The sequence below is a fragment of the Hyla sarda genome, chromosome 1, assembly GCF_029499605.1.
Source record: "Hyla sarda isolate aHylSar1 chromosome 1, aHylSar1.hap1, whole genome shotgun sequence".
In the NCBI taxonomy this organism is placed as follows: domain Eukaryota; kingdom Metazoa; phylum Chordata; class Amphibia; order Anura; family Hylidae; genus Hyla; species Hyla sarda.
In genome coordinates this window covers 273,197,082-273,209,937 of record NC_079189.1, presented here as the reverse complement: position 1 = coordinate 273,209,937, position 12,856 = coordinate 273,197,082, and the positions used below count along the sequence as shown (strand labels likewise).

The following is a 12,856-nucleotide window of genomic DNA, read 5'->3' as shown; positions in this document are numbered from 1 at the left end:
GACCTCAAATGTTCATGGAACACTCAAACTTCTGAGCCATGCTGTGCGCCCGCAGATCGCTTTACACCCACAAATGAGGTAGTTCCGTACTCAGGAGAAATTGCATTACAAATTTTGGGGGTCTTTTTTTCCTTTTACAGCTTGTGAAAATTAAAAGTATGGGACAATACCAAACCTCCAGCTGTTGCAAAGCTACAACTCTCAGCATGCACTCCAGCATGCACTGACAGACCATACATGCTGGGAGTTGTAGTAATGCAACAGCTGGAGGCACATTGGTTGCACAACACGGTGTTTGTTACTTAACTCAGTGTTTTGCAACCAGTGTGCCTCCAGCTGTTGCAAAACTAGAACTCCCAGCATGTACAGTCTCTCAGTAAATGCTGGGAGTTGTAGTTTTGCAACAGCTGGAGGCACACTGGTTAAAAAACACTGAATTAGGACACAAACTCTGTTTCACAACCAGTGTGTCTCCAGCTGTTGCAAAACTGCAACACTCAGTATGCATTGACAGTTGAAGGGTATGCTGAGAGTTGTAGTTTTGCAACAGCTGGATGCACATTGCTACAACTCCCAACATGCCCTTTGGTAGTCTGTGCATGCTGGGATCTGTACTTATGCAACAGCTGGACGCAAACTTTTTCATAGAAAAAAATGTGCCTCCAGCTGTTGCATAACTACAATCCCAGCATACACAGACTACCAAAGGAAAGGGCATGCAGGGAGCTGTAGTTGGAACTCCAGCTTTTGCAAAACTACAACTCCCAGCATGCCCTTTGGCTGTGCATGCTGAGAGTTGTTGCTAAGCAAGAGCATAAGGGGAACAGGCCTCACCTCCTGCTGTATCCTGCCGCCGGGACCATCGCCGCTGCTGCCACCGCTCCTGCCGCCGGGACCGCCGCAGCTTCTGAGGGGACCCCACGCCAGACCAGGGAGAGGTAGGAGACTCCTAGCCGGCCCCAATTGCCGCCCCGATCACCGCCCAGCAGGGCACTGATATATTTATTTTATTTTTATAGTCTAATATACAGATTTTTTCTTTCCTGAAGTATAAATGTGTGATCTTGAGTCTCCATCAAGATTTCCATCTATGCATAGGGTGTGGTTGTCTTTCATCATCTTTTATATGGGATGTTGACACAATTTCACACCATGCAGATTTGATGTGGTTTATTTGTGCGTCTCTTTCCATATTCCCGCTATATGTCTAGGGCATTACGCATTCATACATTTACATTTGTGTTCCTATATAATGCCCTGTGACTTTTGAAATTACACCTTTTTTATGTTTATAAAACATGAATCATTTTAACTCACTGTGTATTAAGAGTATGTAAATAGTTAAGCTGACTGGGTTCCACAGATGTTTGGAATCAAGCCAGCTTCTTCTCCCTATATAGGGTTCTGGTTTTTAATCCACTGTTGTATGACTAAGGTCTGGTGATCAGACTGAAATGCGTCACCATTCTCCTGTCCAGTGTGTTGGATTATTTATATTGCAACAAAGCTGGAAGTTCATAAGAGATGCTGCCGTGCTGGAAATTCTTGTTTACAGTTTGCTGGGTGCGTCCACACCTTTCCTTGTATTGGCCGGACGTGGAGGTGGGCTGGCTGACTACACCTGCTGCACATAATTTACAAATCTGTTAAACTTTTTGGCACCAGATGACTTAAAAAAAAAGTTTTCCAATGGAGTACCCCTTTAAGGGTATGTTTGCATGGCAGAATGTCTCTGCGGAATTCCCCGAAATATTCCGTGCGGACATTCTGCTGCAGCAGAGTCCCGTTGATTACAATAGGATTCTGCTGCACTGTGCAAAGAATGGAATTTTCATGCCAGATGTTCTGCAGCGGAAATTCCGATTTCAGCATCCACAGAAAGAATAGACTTGTCTAACTTTGCATTAAATTACCTATTTCAGCAAACTTTTTGACAGGTTGCTGATGTATTCTATGAGTGTAGAGGGAAAACGTGATTTTCACTTAGCCATAAATGCACATATTCAAACATTAGCTACATTTTAAAGTGTTTGAACAGTTGAAATACCTTTATAATAATAATAATCATCTTACCTCAGCAGTGACAGCCAGAATAACTGAGGTTGCTGTAATTACTGAAAATGACTGATAGTCACAGGTGCTTCCAGGCCCTGTAGTGTCTTGGCATGCCCCATACGTTACAAAGAATGCTGTTGAAGAAGTTATTATTCCTTTCACAAAAGACCATGCAAATGTCTTGTAAGTGAAGAGAGAACCTGTCTGGCCAACTTTGTATAATTCAGGATGTTTTAGGTTCATTTCAGCACTGGTATCCTTAAAGGAAATTAATAAAAATGTTAGCTTGCTAAACTAATTTACTGACTATGTTCAATACAGAATGTGATATTATAAAAGAATGTGTATACTTTTATTGTTAAAAGTCCTATAGACCATTAGTTTACAAAAACAATTAAAATTAGTGATCACTTCAATATTCAAATTACATACAATATTGTAAAAATAAGCAAGTGAATATGGTAGAAGAAGGATCTCACTAGGCATTGCTGGCCATTACACCTTGAGGCTAGGCTTCCACTTAGTTTTTTCTGGCAGTCTTTGGAAAACTGCCACTGCAGTTTTTGAGCCAAAGTCAGAAGTGGATCCATAAGGGAGAAGAAGTATAAGTCCTTCCTTTATATGTCCTATTCCTTTTGAATACACTTCTGGCTTTGGCTCAAAAACTGCAGTGGCAGTTTTCCAAAAACTACCAGAAAAAAACCCAAGTGGAAATCTAGCCTCACTGGAGCTAAATGGATACCGCTTCTCATGTGTGGGATCCAAGCAAATGCAAAATCCCATAAAAACTTCTGGTGAAGAAAAGGAAAGAATGCACTCACCACACGGGTATGCTGTTCATCTGTGTCATACTTTATTGTGTAACTTGATCACGAAGTAGATAGCGAGATCAGCGGGATGCAGCAATAGGTACAGGTGCTCCTACAGGGGAGTGGAAAACAGACGACAGGCTGTTTCACATCACTAGGACGTTTCTTCTGGTCTGATTATCCTACTGGTGAACAGTGCTTATATGTTGAATACAAAAACAGGGGGTGTGTTCATAATAAAAACAATATTCTACAAAAATATGCACTTTTTACCTAGGTATATGACCACGTGCTATAGAAATGAAGACAGATCATTCCGCTCATTCAGTCCAAGTAGACCTAACGCATTAAGGCGGTCACAATGCCCATCTCAGTAGGTCCCTAGCTTTCTATGCCTGCAAATTTTACAGTAGCTGGGTTGCCTGCATGTACTTCATGCATGTGGTTTATAAATCTTGTGGCTCTTAATAGGGAAGGGGTACTCCAGCCCCAAGACATTGGACTGGGTGGCAGTGTATGAGGTGATGAGGAGAATGAGGATGGGGTATGGGGGGGCTGGGTGGTGGTGATGAGAAGACTGGGGATGGAGTGCAGGAGGGGCCTGGGTGGTGGTGTATGAGGTGATGAGGAGACTGAGGATGTGGTACGGGGGGGGGGGGGGGGCTGGGTGGTGGTGTATGAGGTGATGAGGAGACTGAGGATGGGGTACAGGGGGGGGGGGCTGGGTGGTGGTGTATGAGGAGACTGAGGATGGGGTCCGAGGGAGCTGGGTGGTGGTGTATGAGGAGACTGAGGATGGGGTGCAGGAGGGGCCTGGGTGGTGGTGTATGAGGTGATGAGGAGACTGAGGATGGGGTATGGGGTGGGCTGGGTGGTGGTGTATGAGGTGATGAGGAGACTGAGGATGGGGAAAAGGGGGGCTGGGTGGTGGTGTATCAGGTGATGAGAAGGAGACTGAGGATGGTGTACGGGGGGGTCGTGGGTGGCGGTGTATGCGGTAATGACTTAGGTAAAGACTTAGGGGGCTGAAAAGCCTGGAGGAGGACAGTGCAGAGGTGGGATTCAGCCGGACTAAGAAGAAACACTGTGTGACAGTATTATTATGGGAACAGTGGATGGCAGTATTATATTCAGGGGGTACAGTGTGTAGCAATAATATATTTAGAGGGTACAGTGGGTGGCAGTATATTCAGGGGGTACAGTGTGTAGCAATAATATATTTAGAGGGTACAGTGGGTGGCAGTATTATATTCAGGGGGTACAGTGTGTAGCAATAATATATTTAGCGGGTACAGTGAGTGTCAATATTATATTCAGGGGGTACAGTGTGTAGCAATAATATATTTAGAGGGTACAGTGGTGGCAGTATTATATTCAGGGGGTACAGTGTGTAGCAATAATATATTTAGGGGGTACAGTGGCTGGCAGTATTATATTGTGGGGGTACAGTGGTTGGCAGTATTATATTCAGGGGACCCAGTATTTGGCAGGGTTATAATGATTAATGTCTTTATATAGAGAATGAGGATCTGCTGACAAACTGAGGAATCAATGATGAAGACCTGGTGCCCGGACAAGATGAGAAAGAGAAGACAACAGAGAAAATGTCACTCAGGTCACTGATATCACTGTGTGATCTGTCTGATCCAATCTGTGGCTCTCCAGCTGTTGCAAAACAACAACTTCCATAATGCCTGAGGATCTCCAGACACGATGGGAATTGTAGCTTTATTACAGCTGGAGAGCCACTTGAACCAAGGTGATTGGTGGGGGTCTAAGCAGTCGGACCCCCACCATAAAAATGGGCTGCTTATTTTAAAATGCCTGGGCTTATTTTTGGCCCCAGTACGGCCCTGCCTGTCATTCATTATTATATTTGTGTGGTCGAGGCTGGGTAAGGAGTTCGTCAGGGATTGGGGAAGCGTGTCGTCGAGGGGTAGGGGGGCCCAGGACAACTTTTTGCATCAGGGCCCTGTGATTTCTAGCTATGCCCCTGGTGACTACCTATTATTGAATAGAGAGGCTGTATGGATCAGCTGCCTTAATGCGTTAGGTCCACTTGGACTGAATGAGCGAAACGATCTTCATTTCTATAGCACATGGTCATACATCTAGGTAACAAGTGCATATTTTTGTACAATATTGTTTTAAATATGAACGCCCTCTTTTTTGTATTCCAAATAAGCACTGTTCACCTGTAGGATAATCAGAACGGAAGAAACGTCCTAGTGACGTGAAACAGCCTGTCATCTGTTTTCCACTCTCCTGCACGAGCACCTGTAACTATTGCTGCATCTCGCTGATCTCGCTGTCTACTTTGTGATCAAGTTACACAATAAAGTATGACACAGATTAACAGCATACCTGTGTGGTGAGTGCATTCTTTACTTTTTCTTCACAAGAAGATTGTAAAAATAAGAATTTAACCAAATATAAAAACATTTATTATGCAACATACATTCTTGTGCAATCTCAGCAGCAAATCTCTGTTCTCAAGATCTACAGAACATTTCCACACTTTTGCCAGTGACATTCAGGACACGTTCACACTGTTAAAAAAACACATATATGAAACATTTCTTCTTTTTTACTTTGGGGGAAACGGTTTTGGATTTTTTTTGCATGTTTTTGGTGTGATTCTGCACCAAAATGCACATAAAACTGGAGATTTTTGAGCTCTTTCATTGAGTTCAATAGGATAACAGTATTGCTTACAGGCAGAACAGCACCAAAGAAGAGGCATGTTACTTCTTTTTCAGGTGGTCATATATCATGGGAAAAAGTTCTTATCAGCAATGTCTATGTAAACATGCCTTTAAAGGGGTTATGTTTACATATCCTATTTTTTGCATAGCCTATTAGGGAATTATGAGTTAACAGCAGGGGTACTTAGATCAGGATTCTCAATTTTTGATCGGAGTGAAGTGCAGTTAAAAAAAAATATGGGGCAATGTACTAAGATCTGCATTTCACACTCCATTCTATTTTAGTAAAGCAGTTGATCAGACTCGGTACAGACTCATGTATGTTTATCTGAATAACACCAACATACCTTAGATACTCGAGTATAAGCCGAGTTTTCCAGCACGATATTTCATGCTGAAAATGCCCCACTCGGCTTATACATACCATATATACTCGAGGATAAGCCGATTTTTCAGCACAATATTTTGTGTCCATCTTCACCCATCTACGCTGCAGGGAACATCCGCATTCCGGTGGGGAGGGTGAGCCGGTCTGGGCTGTCCATTTTCACCGGGAGGCCCTCTTCTCCGCTCTGGGCTTGCCCCGGACTAGTGACGCTTCATTGATGCCGCCGCGCAGGGATGCCCCTGATGTCACAGACGTCTGCTGCGCACGGACGTTCCTGCGCGTCATCGTCAATACAGCGCCATTAGTCTGGGGCCTGCCTGGAGAGGAAAAGAGGGCCTACCAGAGAAGATGGATGGCCCAGACCGGCTCAGCCTCCCCACCAGTATGCGGACAGTCCCTGCACTACTAGGCAACAGGACCAAGAGAACTGAGAGGGGGGGATATTGACAGGGGGGATATTGACAGGGGGCGATGATGACGGGGGTGGGGTCTGGAAGATGACACGGGGGTTGACAGGGGGTGATGATGATGGGGGGATGGTGACGGGGGTCTGGATGATGACAGGGGGATGATGATTGGGGGGTCTGAATGATGACAGGGGGGTGATGTATTTCCCACCCTAGGCTTATACTTGAGTCAATAAGTTTTTCCAGGTTTTTGGGGTGAAATTAGGGGCCTCATCTTATATTCGGGTCGGCTTGTAATCGAGTATATACGGTATATCTGACTGAAAATAAAGAAGAAATAAAGAGTTAGAAATAAAGAAGCCATGAACCTGCTAAATTATATAAACTGTCATCTTATTCATGTATGAGATGGCTTTCATTGTTATTTTTTCTCTTCCTAAAATATTTCTGTCATCATACCAAGATGGCTGCCTATATTAGGAAAATTAAGACATTTGCTGTGTTGTTCAGTCGTGATGCCATTGGATTTGGCAGATTCTATAAGAGAGGCATACCTCTTACTGAATCTGCCACTTCTGCAGCTGTCCATTTGCTGCATCTAGAAATCTACAGTAGTAGATTTTTGCTGTCATAAGCACCATTTACAGGTACAAACTATAGTAGATCTGCAGGGAATGTAAGGATCTGCACGTTTCTCTCTCTGGAAGACCTTCTGGAGACCGTTCACTGTGACAGGACTGTGTTTACTTCAGTGATAGCTGCTCTGCAATTACCCAGTGCCCCTACTATAAAATAGTGTACTGAGCCTACTTCTTTTCGGTACCAGGGTGCACCAATCATCTGACCAGCAAGGGTCAGGCACCCAACCAATCTGCTATTGATGACCTAACTTTTGGTTAGGTAATCAATAGTTTTAGGGTCTATTCACACGGCAGAATTTCCGCACATCCGCACCAATTCCACATTCACGTTAATTTAAGTGGTTTCTGGCTTGTGCGGATTTTGTGCAGAATTTGTGCTCTACACTACAATAACACATAATAAGGGGTAAAACACTACATATACTTAACCCCTTAAGGACCGAGCCCTTTTTCACCTTAAGGACCAGAGCATTTTTTGAACATCTGACCACTGTCACTTTAAACATTAATAACTCTGGAATGATTTTAGTTATCATTCTGATTCCGAGATAGTTTTTTCGTGACATATTCTACTTTAACTTAGTGGTAAAATTTTATGGTAACTTGCATCCTTTCTTGGTGAAAAATCCCCAAATTTGATGAAAAAAATGAAAATTTAGCATTTTTCTAACTTTGAAGCTCTCTGCTTGTAAGGAAAATGGATATTCAAAATAAATTTTTTTGGGGTTCACATATACAATATGTCTACTTTATGTTTACATCATAAAATTTATGAGTTTTTACTTTTGGAAGACACCAGAGGGCTTCAAAGTTCAGCAGCAATTTTGAAATTTTTCACAAAATTTTCAAACTCATTATTTTTTAGGGACCAGTTCAGTTTTGAAGTGGATTTGAAGGGTCTTCATATTAGAAATACCCCATAAATGACCCCATTATAAAAACTGCACCCCCCAAAGTATTCAAAATGACATTCAGTCAGCGTTTTAACCCTTTAGGTGTTTCACAGGAATAGCAGCAAAGTGAAGGAGAAAATTCACAATCTTCATTTTTTACACTCGCATGTTCTTGTAGACCCAATTTTTGAATTTTTGCAAGGGGTAAAAAGGAGAAAATTTTTACTTGAATTTGAAACCCAATTTCTCTCGAGTAAGCACATACCTCATATGTCTATGTTGATTGTTCAGTGGGCGCAGTAGAGGGCTCAGAAGGGAAGGAGTGACAAATGGTTTTTGGGGGGCATGTCACCTTTAGAAAGCCCCTATGGTGCCAGGACAGCTAAAAAAAAAAACACATGGCATACCATTTTGGAAACTAGACCCTTCAGGGAACGTAACAAGGGGTAAAGTGAACCTTAATACCCTACAGGTGATTCACGACTTTTGCATATGTAAAAAAAAATTTTTTTTAACCTAAAATGCTTGGTTTCCCAAAAATTTTACATTTTTAAAAAGGGTAATAGCAGAAAATACCCCCCAAAATTTGAAACCCAATTTCTCCCGATTCAGAAAACACCCCATATGGGGGTAAAAAGTGCTCTGCTGGCGCACAAAAGGTCTCAGAAGAGAAGGAGTCACATTTAACTTTTTGAAAGCAAATTTTGCTCTGGGGGCATGCCACATTTAGGAAGCCCCTATGGTGCCAGAACAGCAAAAAAAAAAAAACACATGGCATACCATTTCGGAAACTAGACCCCTCGGGGAACGTAACCCTTAATACCCTACAGGTGTTTCACGACTTTTGAATATGTGAAAAAAAAAAAATGTTTTTTTACCTAAAATGCTTGGTTTCCCAAAATTTTTACATTTTTAAAAAGGGTAATAGCAGAAAATACCCCCCAAAATTTGAAGCCCAATTTCTCCCGATTCAGAAAACACCCTATATGGGGGTGAAAAGTGCTCTGCTGGCGCACTACAGGTCTCAGAAGAGAAGGAGTCACATTTGGCTCTGTGGGTATGTCGCATTTAGGAAGCCCCTATGGTGCCAGGACAGCAAAAAAAAAACACATGGCATACCATTTTGGAAACTAGACCCCTCGGCGAACGTTACAAGGGGTTAAGTGAACCTTTATACCCCACAGGTGTTTTTTTTTAACCTAAAATGCTTGTTTTCCCAAAAATGTTACATTTTTAAAAAGGGTAATAGCAGAAAATACCCCCCAAAATTTGTAACACAATTTCTTCCGAGTACGGCGATACCCCATATGTGGCCCTAAACTGTTGCCTTGAAATACGACAGGGCTCCAAAGTGAGAGCGCCATGCGCATTTGAGGCCTAAATTAGGGACTTGCATAGGGGTGGACATAGGGGTATTCTACGCCAGTGATTCCCAAACAGGGTGCCTCCAGCTGTTGTAAAACTCCCAGCATGCCTAGACAGTCAGTGGCTATCTGGCAATACTGGGAGTAGTTGTTTTGCAACAGCTGGAGGCTCCGTTTTGGAAACAGTGACGTACCAGACGTTTTTCATTTTTCTTGGGGAGGGGAGGGGGGCTGTGTAGGGGTATGTGTATATGTAGTGTTTTTTTTACTTTTTATTTTATTTTTTGTTAGTGTAGTGTAGTGTTTTTAGGGTACAGTCACATGGGCGGGGGATCACAGTAGTTTCTCGCTGGCAGCTTGAGCTGCGGCAGAAAATTTGCCGCAGTTCAAACTTGCAGCCGGATACTTACTGTAATCCTCCGCCCATGTGAGTGTACCTTGTATGTTCACATTGGGGGGGAGAAACATCTGCTGTTGCAAAACTACAACTCCCAGCATGTACGGTCTATCAGTGCATGCTGGGAGTTGTAGTTTTGCAACAGCTGGAGACACACAGCTGTTGCAAAAGCTACAACCCCCAGCATGTACGGACAGCGGAAGGGCATGCTGGGTCTTGTAGTTATGCAAAAGCCGGAGGCATACTACTCTGGCTGGGGATGCTGGGGATTGTAGTTATGCAACAGCTGGAGGCACACTGGTTTGCTACTTAACTCAGTGTGCCTTCAGCTGTTGCAAAACTACAACTCTCAGCAGTCACAGACAGCCAACGGGCATGCTGGGAGTTGTAGTTATGCAACCACCAGATGCACCACTACAACTCCCAGCATGCACTTTAGCTGATTGTGCAAGCTGGGAGTTGTAGTTATACAACAGCTGAAGGTACACTTTTCCATAGAAAAATGTGCCTCCAGCTGTTGCAAAACTACAAGTCAGAGCATGCCCATAAGGGCATGCTGGGAGATGTGGTGGTCTGCCTCCTGCTGTTGCATAACTACAGCTCCCAGCATGCCCTTTTTGTATGCTGGGAGCCGTTGCTAAGCAACAGCAGGAGGCTGTCACTCACCTCCTGCTGCTGCTGCTCCACGATACCGCCGCACAGGTCAGTCCCTTGCCGCCGCCGTCACTCCTGGGGCCCCGATCCCAACAGGGACGCCGGGGATCGGGGTCCCCAGCACCCGGGGTGCACGTCCCGCACCCGCTCACGTCCTCCGGAAGAGGGGCGGAGCGGGTGCGGGAGTGACACCCGCAGCAGGCGCCCTGATTGGTCGGCCGGTAATCCGGCCGACGAATCAGGGCGATCGTGAGGTGGCACCAGTGCCACCTCACCCCTGCAGGCTCTGGCTGTTCGGGGCCGTCTCTGACGGCCCCGATCAGCCAGTAATTCCGGGTCATCGGGTCACTGGAGACCCGATTGACCCGGAATCCGCCGCAGATCGCTGGACTGAATTGTCCAGCGATCCGCGGCAATCGCCGACATGGGGGGACATAATGACCCCCCTGGGCGATATGCCGGGATGCCTGCTGAACGATTTCAGCAGGCATCCGGCCCCGGCTCCCCTCCGGCTAGCGACGGGGGCCAGAAATGCTCAGGGCGTATCCATACGCCCTCGGTCCTTAAGGACTTGGAAACGGGGGCGTATGGATACGCCTTATGTCCTTAAGGGGTTAAACTGTCCCCCCAATAAAAATGAAAAACTTATTGTATGGCAGTGTTTCCAAAATGGAGCCTCCAGCTGTTGCAAAACAACAACTCCCAGCATTTCCGGACAGCCACTGACTGTCCAGGCATGCTGAGAATTTAGCAACAGCTGGAGGCACCCTGTTTGTGAATCACTGGCGTAGAATACCCCTATGCAATCCCTAATTTAGTCCTCAAATGCGCATGGCGCTCTCTCACTTCGGAGCCCTGTCGTATTTCAAGGAAACAGTTTAGGGCCACATATGGGGTATTTCCGTACTCAGGAGAAATTGCACAACAAATTTTGGCTTTTTCTCCTTTTACCCCTTATGAAAAGGAAAAGTTGGGGGCTACAATAACCCCCGGCGATCTCCTGTATGAGTCCCTGACAGCCCGCGGGAAGGGGGCGTGTCGACCCCCGCACGAAGCAGCGGCCGACACGCCCCTTCAATACAACACTATGGCAGAGCCGGAGCGCTGCCTTCGGCAATCTCCGGCTCTGCCATAGCGATGTATTGAGAGGGCGTGTCGGCCGCTGCTTCGTGCGGTGGTCGACACCCGCTATCTGGCCGGAGAGCATGGCCCCTGTACAGAGATATCACAGGGGCCCCAGCGGTCGGACCCCCCCGCGATCTCAAACTTATCCCCTATCCTTAGGATAGGGGATACGTTTTTCACCACTGGACTACCCCTTTAAGGCTCACTGTACCCCTTGTTATGTTCCTTTAGGGGTGTAGTTTCCATAATAGTATGCCATGTTTTTTTTTTTTTGCTGTTCTGGCAGCAAAGGGGCTTCCTAAATGTGACATGCCCCCCCCCCCCCCCCAAAAAAAAACCATTTCAGCAAAATTTGCTTTCCAAAAGCCAAATGTGACTCTTCTGAGCATTGTAGTGCGCCAGCAGAGCACTTGACATCCACACATGGGGTATTTCCATACCCAGAAGTGATGGGGGTTACAAATTTGGGGGGGGGGAATTTTCTCCTATTACCCCTTTTGAATGTCACTTTGAATACTTTGAGGGGTACAGTTTTTATAATGGGGTAATTTATGGCGTATTTCTAATATGAAAGCCCTTCAAATCCACTTCAAAACTGAACTGGTCCCTGAAAAATTTCGATTTTGAAAATATTGTGAAAAATTGGAAAATTGCTGCTATATTTTGAAGCCCTCTGATGTCTTCCAAAAGTAAAAACATGTCAACTTTATGATGCAAACATAAAGTAGACGTATTGTATATGTGAATCAATATCTAATTTATTTGTAATATTAATTTTAGAGAGCTTCAAAGTTAATAAAAATGCAACATTTTCAATATTTTCATCAAATTTTGGAATTTTTCACCAAGAAATGATGCAAGTATCAACAAAATTTTACCACTAACAAAGTAGAATATGTCACGAAAAAACTATCTCGGAATCAGAATGAAAGGTAAAAGCATCCCAGAGTTATTAATGCTTATACTTATGTGCAATGTGCTAATGCTTATGTGCAAATAATGGCCAGGTCCTACACTGAAAATTGGTTGGGTCCTTAAGGGGTTAATGACCCGAATTTTGATTTGGGCTTAAGTTTTTTTTCCTCCTTCTGAGGAGTTGTATGTCTTATTTTTGTGGGGCAAGTTGTTCTTACTATTGTCGTACTTTATTTTATCACATAATATATTACCAAGCGAGAAAAAAAACGTATATATAGGGCAAAATTAAAAAAATATTGAATTGCGCAGTTTTGTGGGGCAATCATTTTTTCGAAGTTCACAATACAGTAAAAGTGACAAGCAAACTATATTAAAAAAAATTGAAAACTTGAAAAATAAAAAACTCTGTTCATTAGCATGTTCTGACCCCTATAACTTTTTTACGTTATGTTAAGGTTTATTCTTTGCGCCATGAGCTGTAGTTTTTAACAGTACCAATT

General features: G+C 44.1%; 1 protein-coding gene across 1 annotated transcript in view; it reads right to left on the bottom strand.

Annotated features, from left to right (window-relative positions):
- Positions 1–12,856, bottom strand: part of ATP8B3 (ATPase phospholipid transporting 8B3) — a 1,029,241-nt gene that overhangs the window by 132,927 nt on the left and 883,458 nt on the right. The window contains exon 27 of the mRNA XM_056572418.1: positions 2,074–2,313. Within this exon, the coding sequence (XP_056428393.1) occupies positions 2,074–2,313 (240 nt within the window). The remainder of the gene's footprint in view (positions 1–2,073; positions 2,314–12,856) is intronic.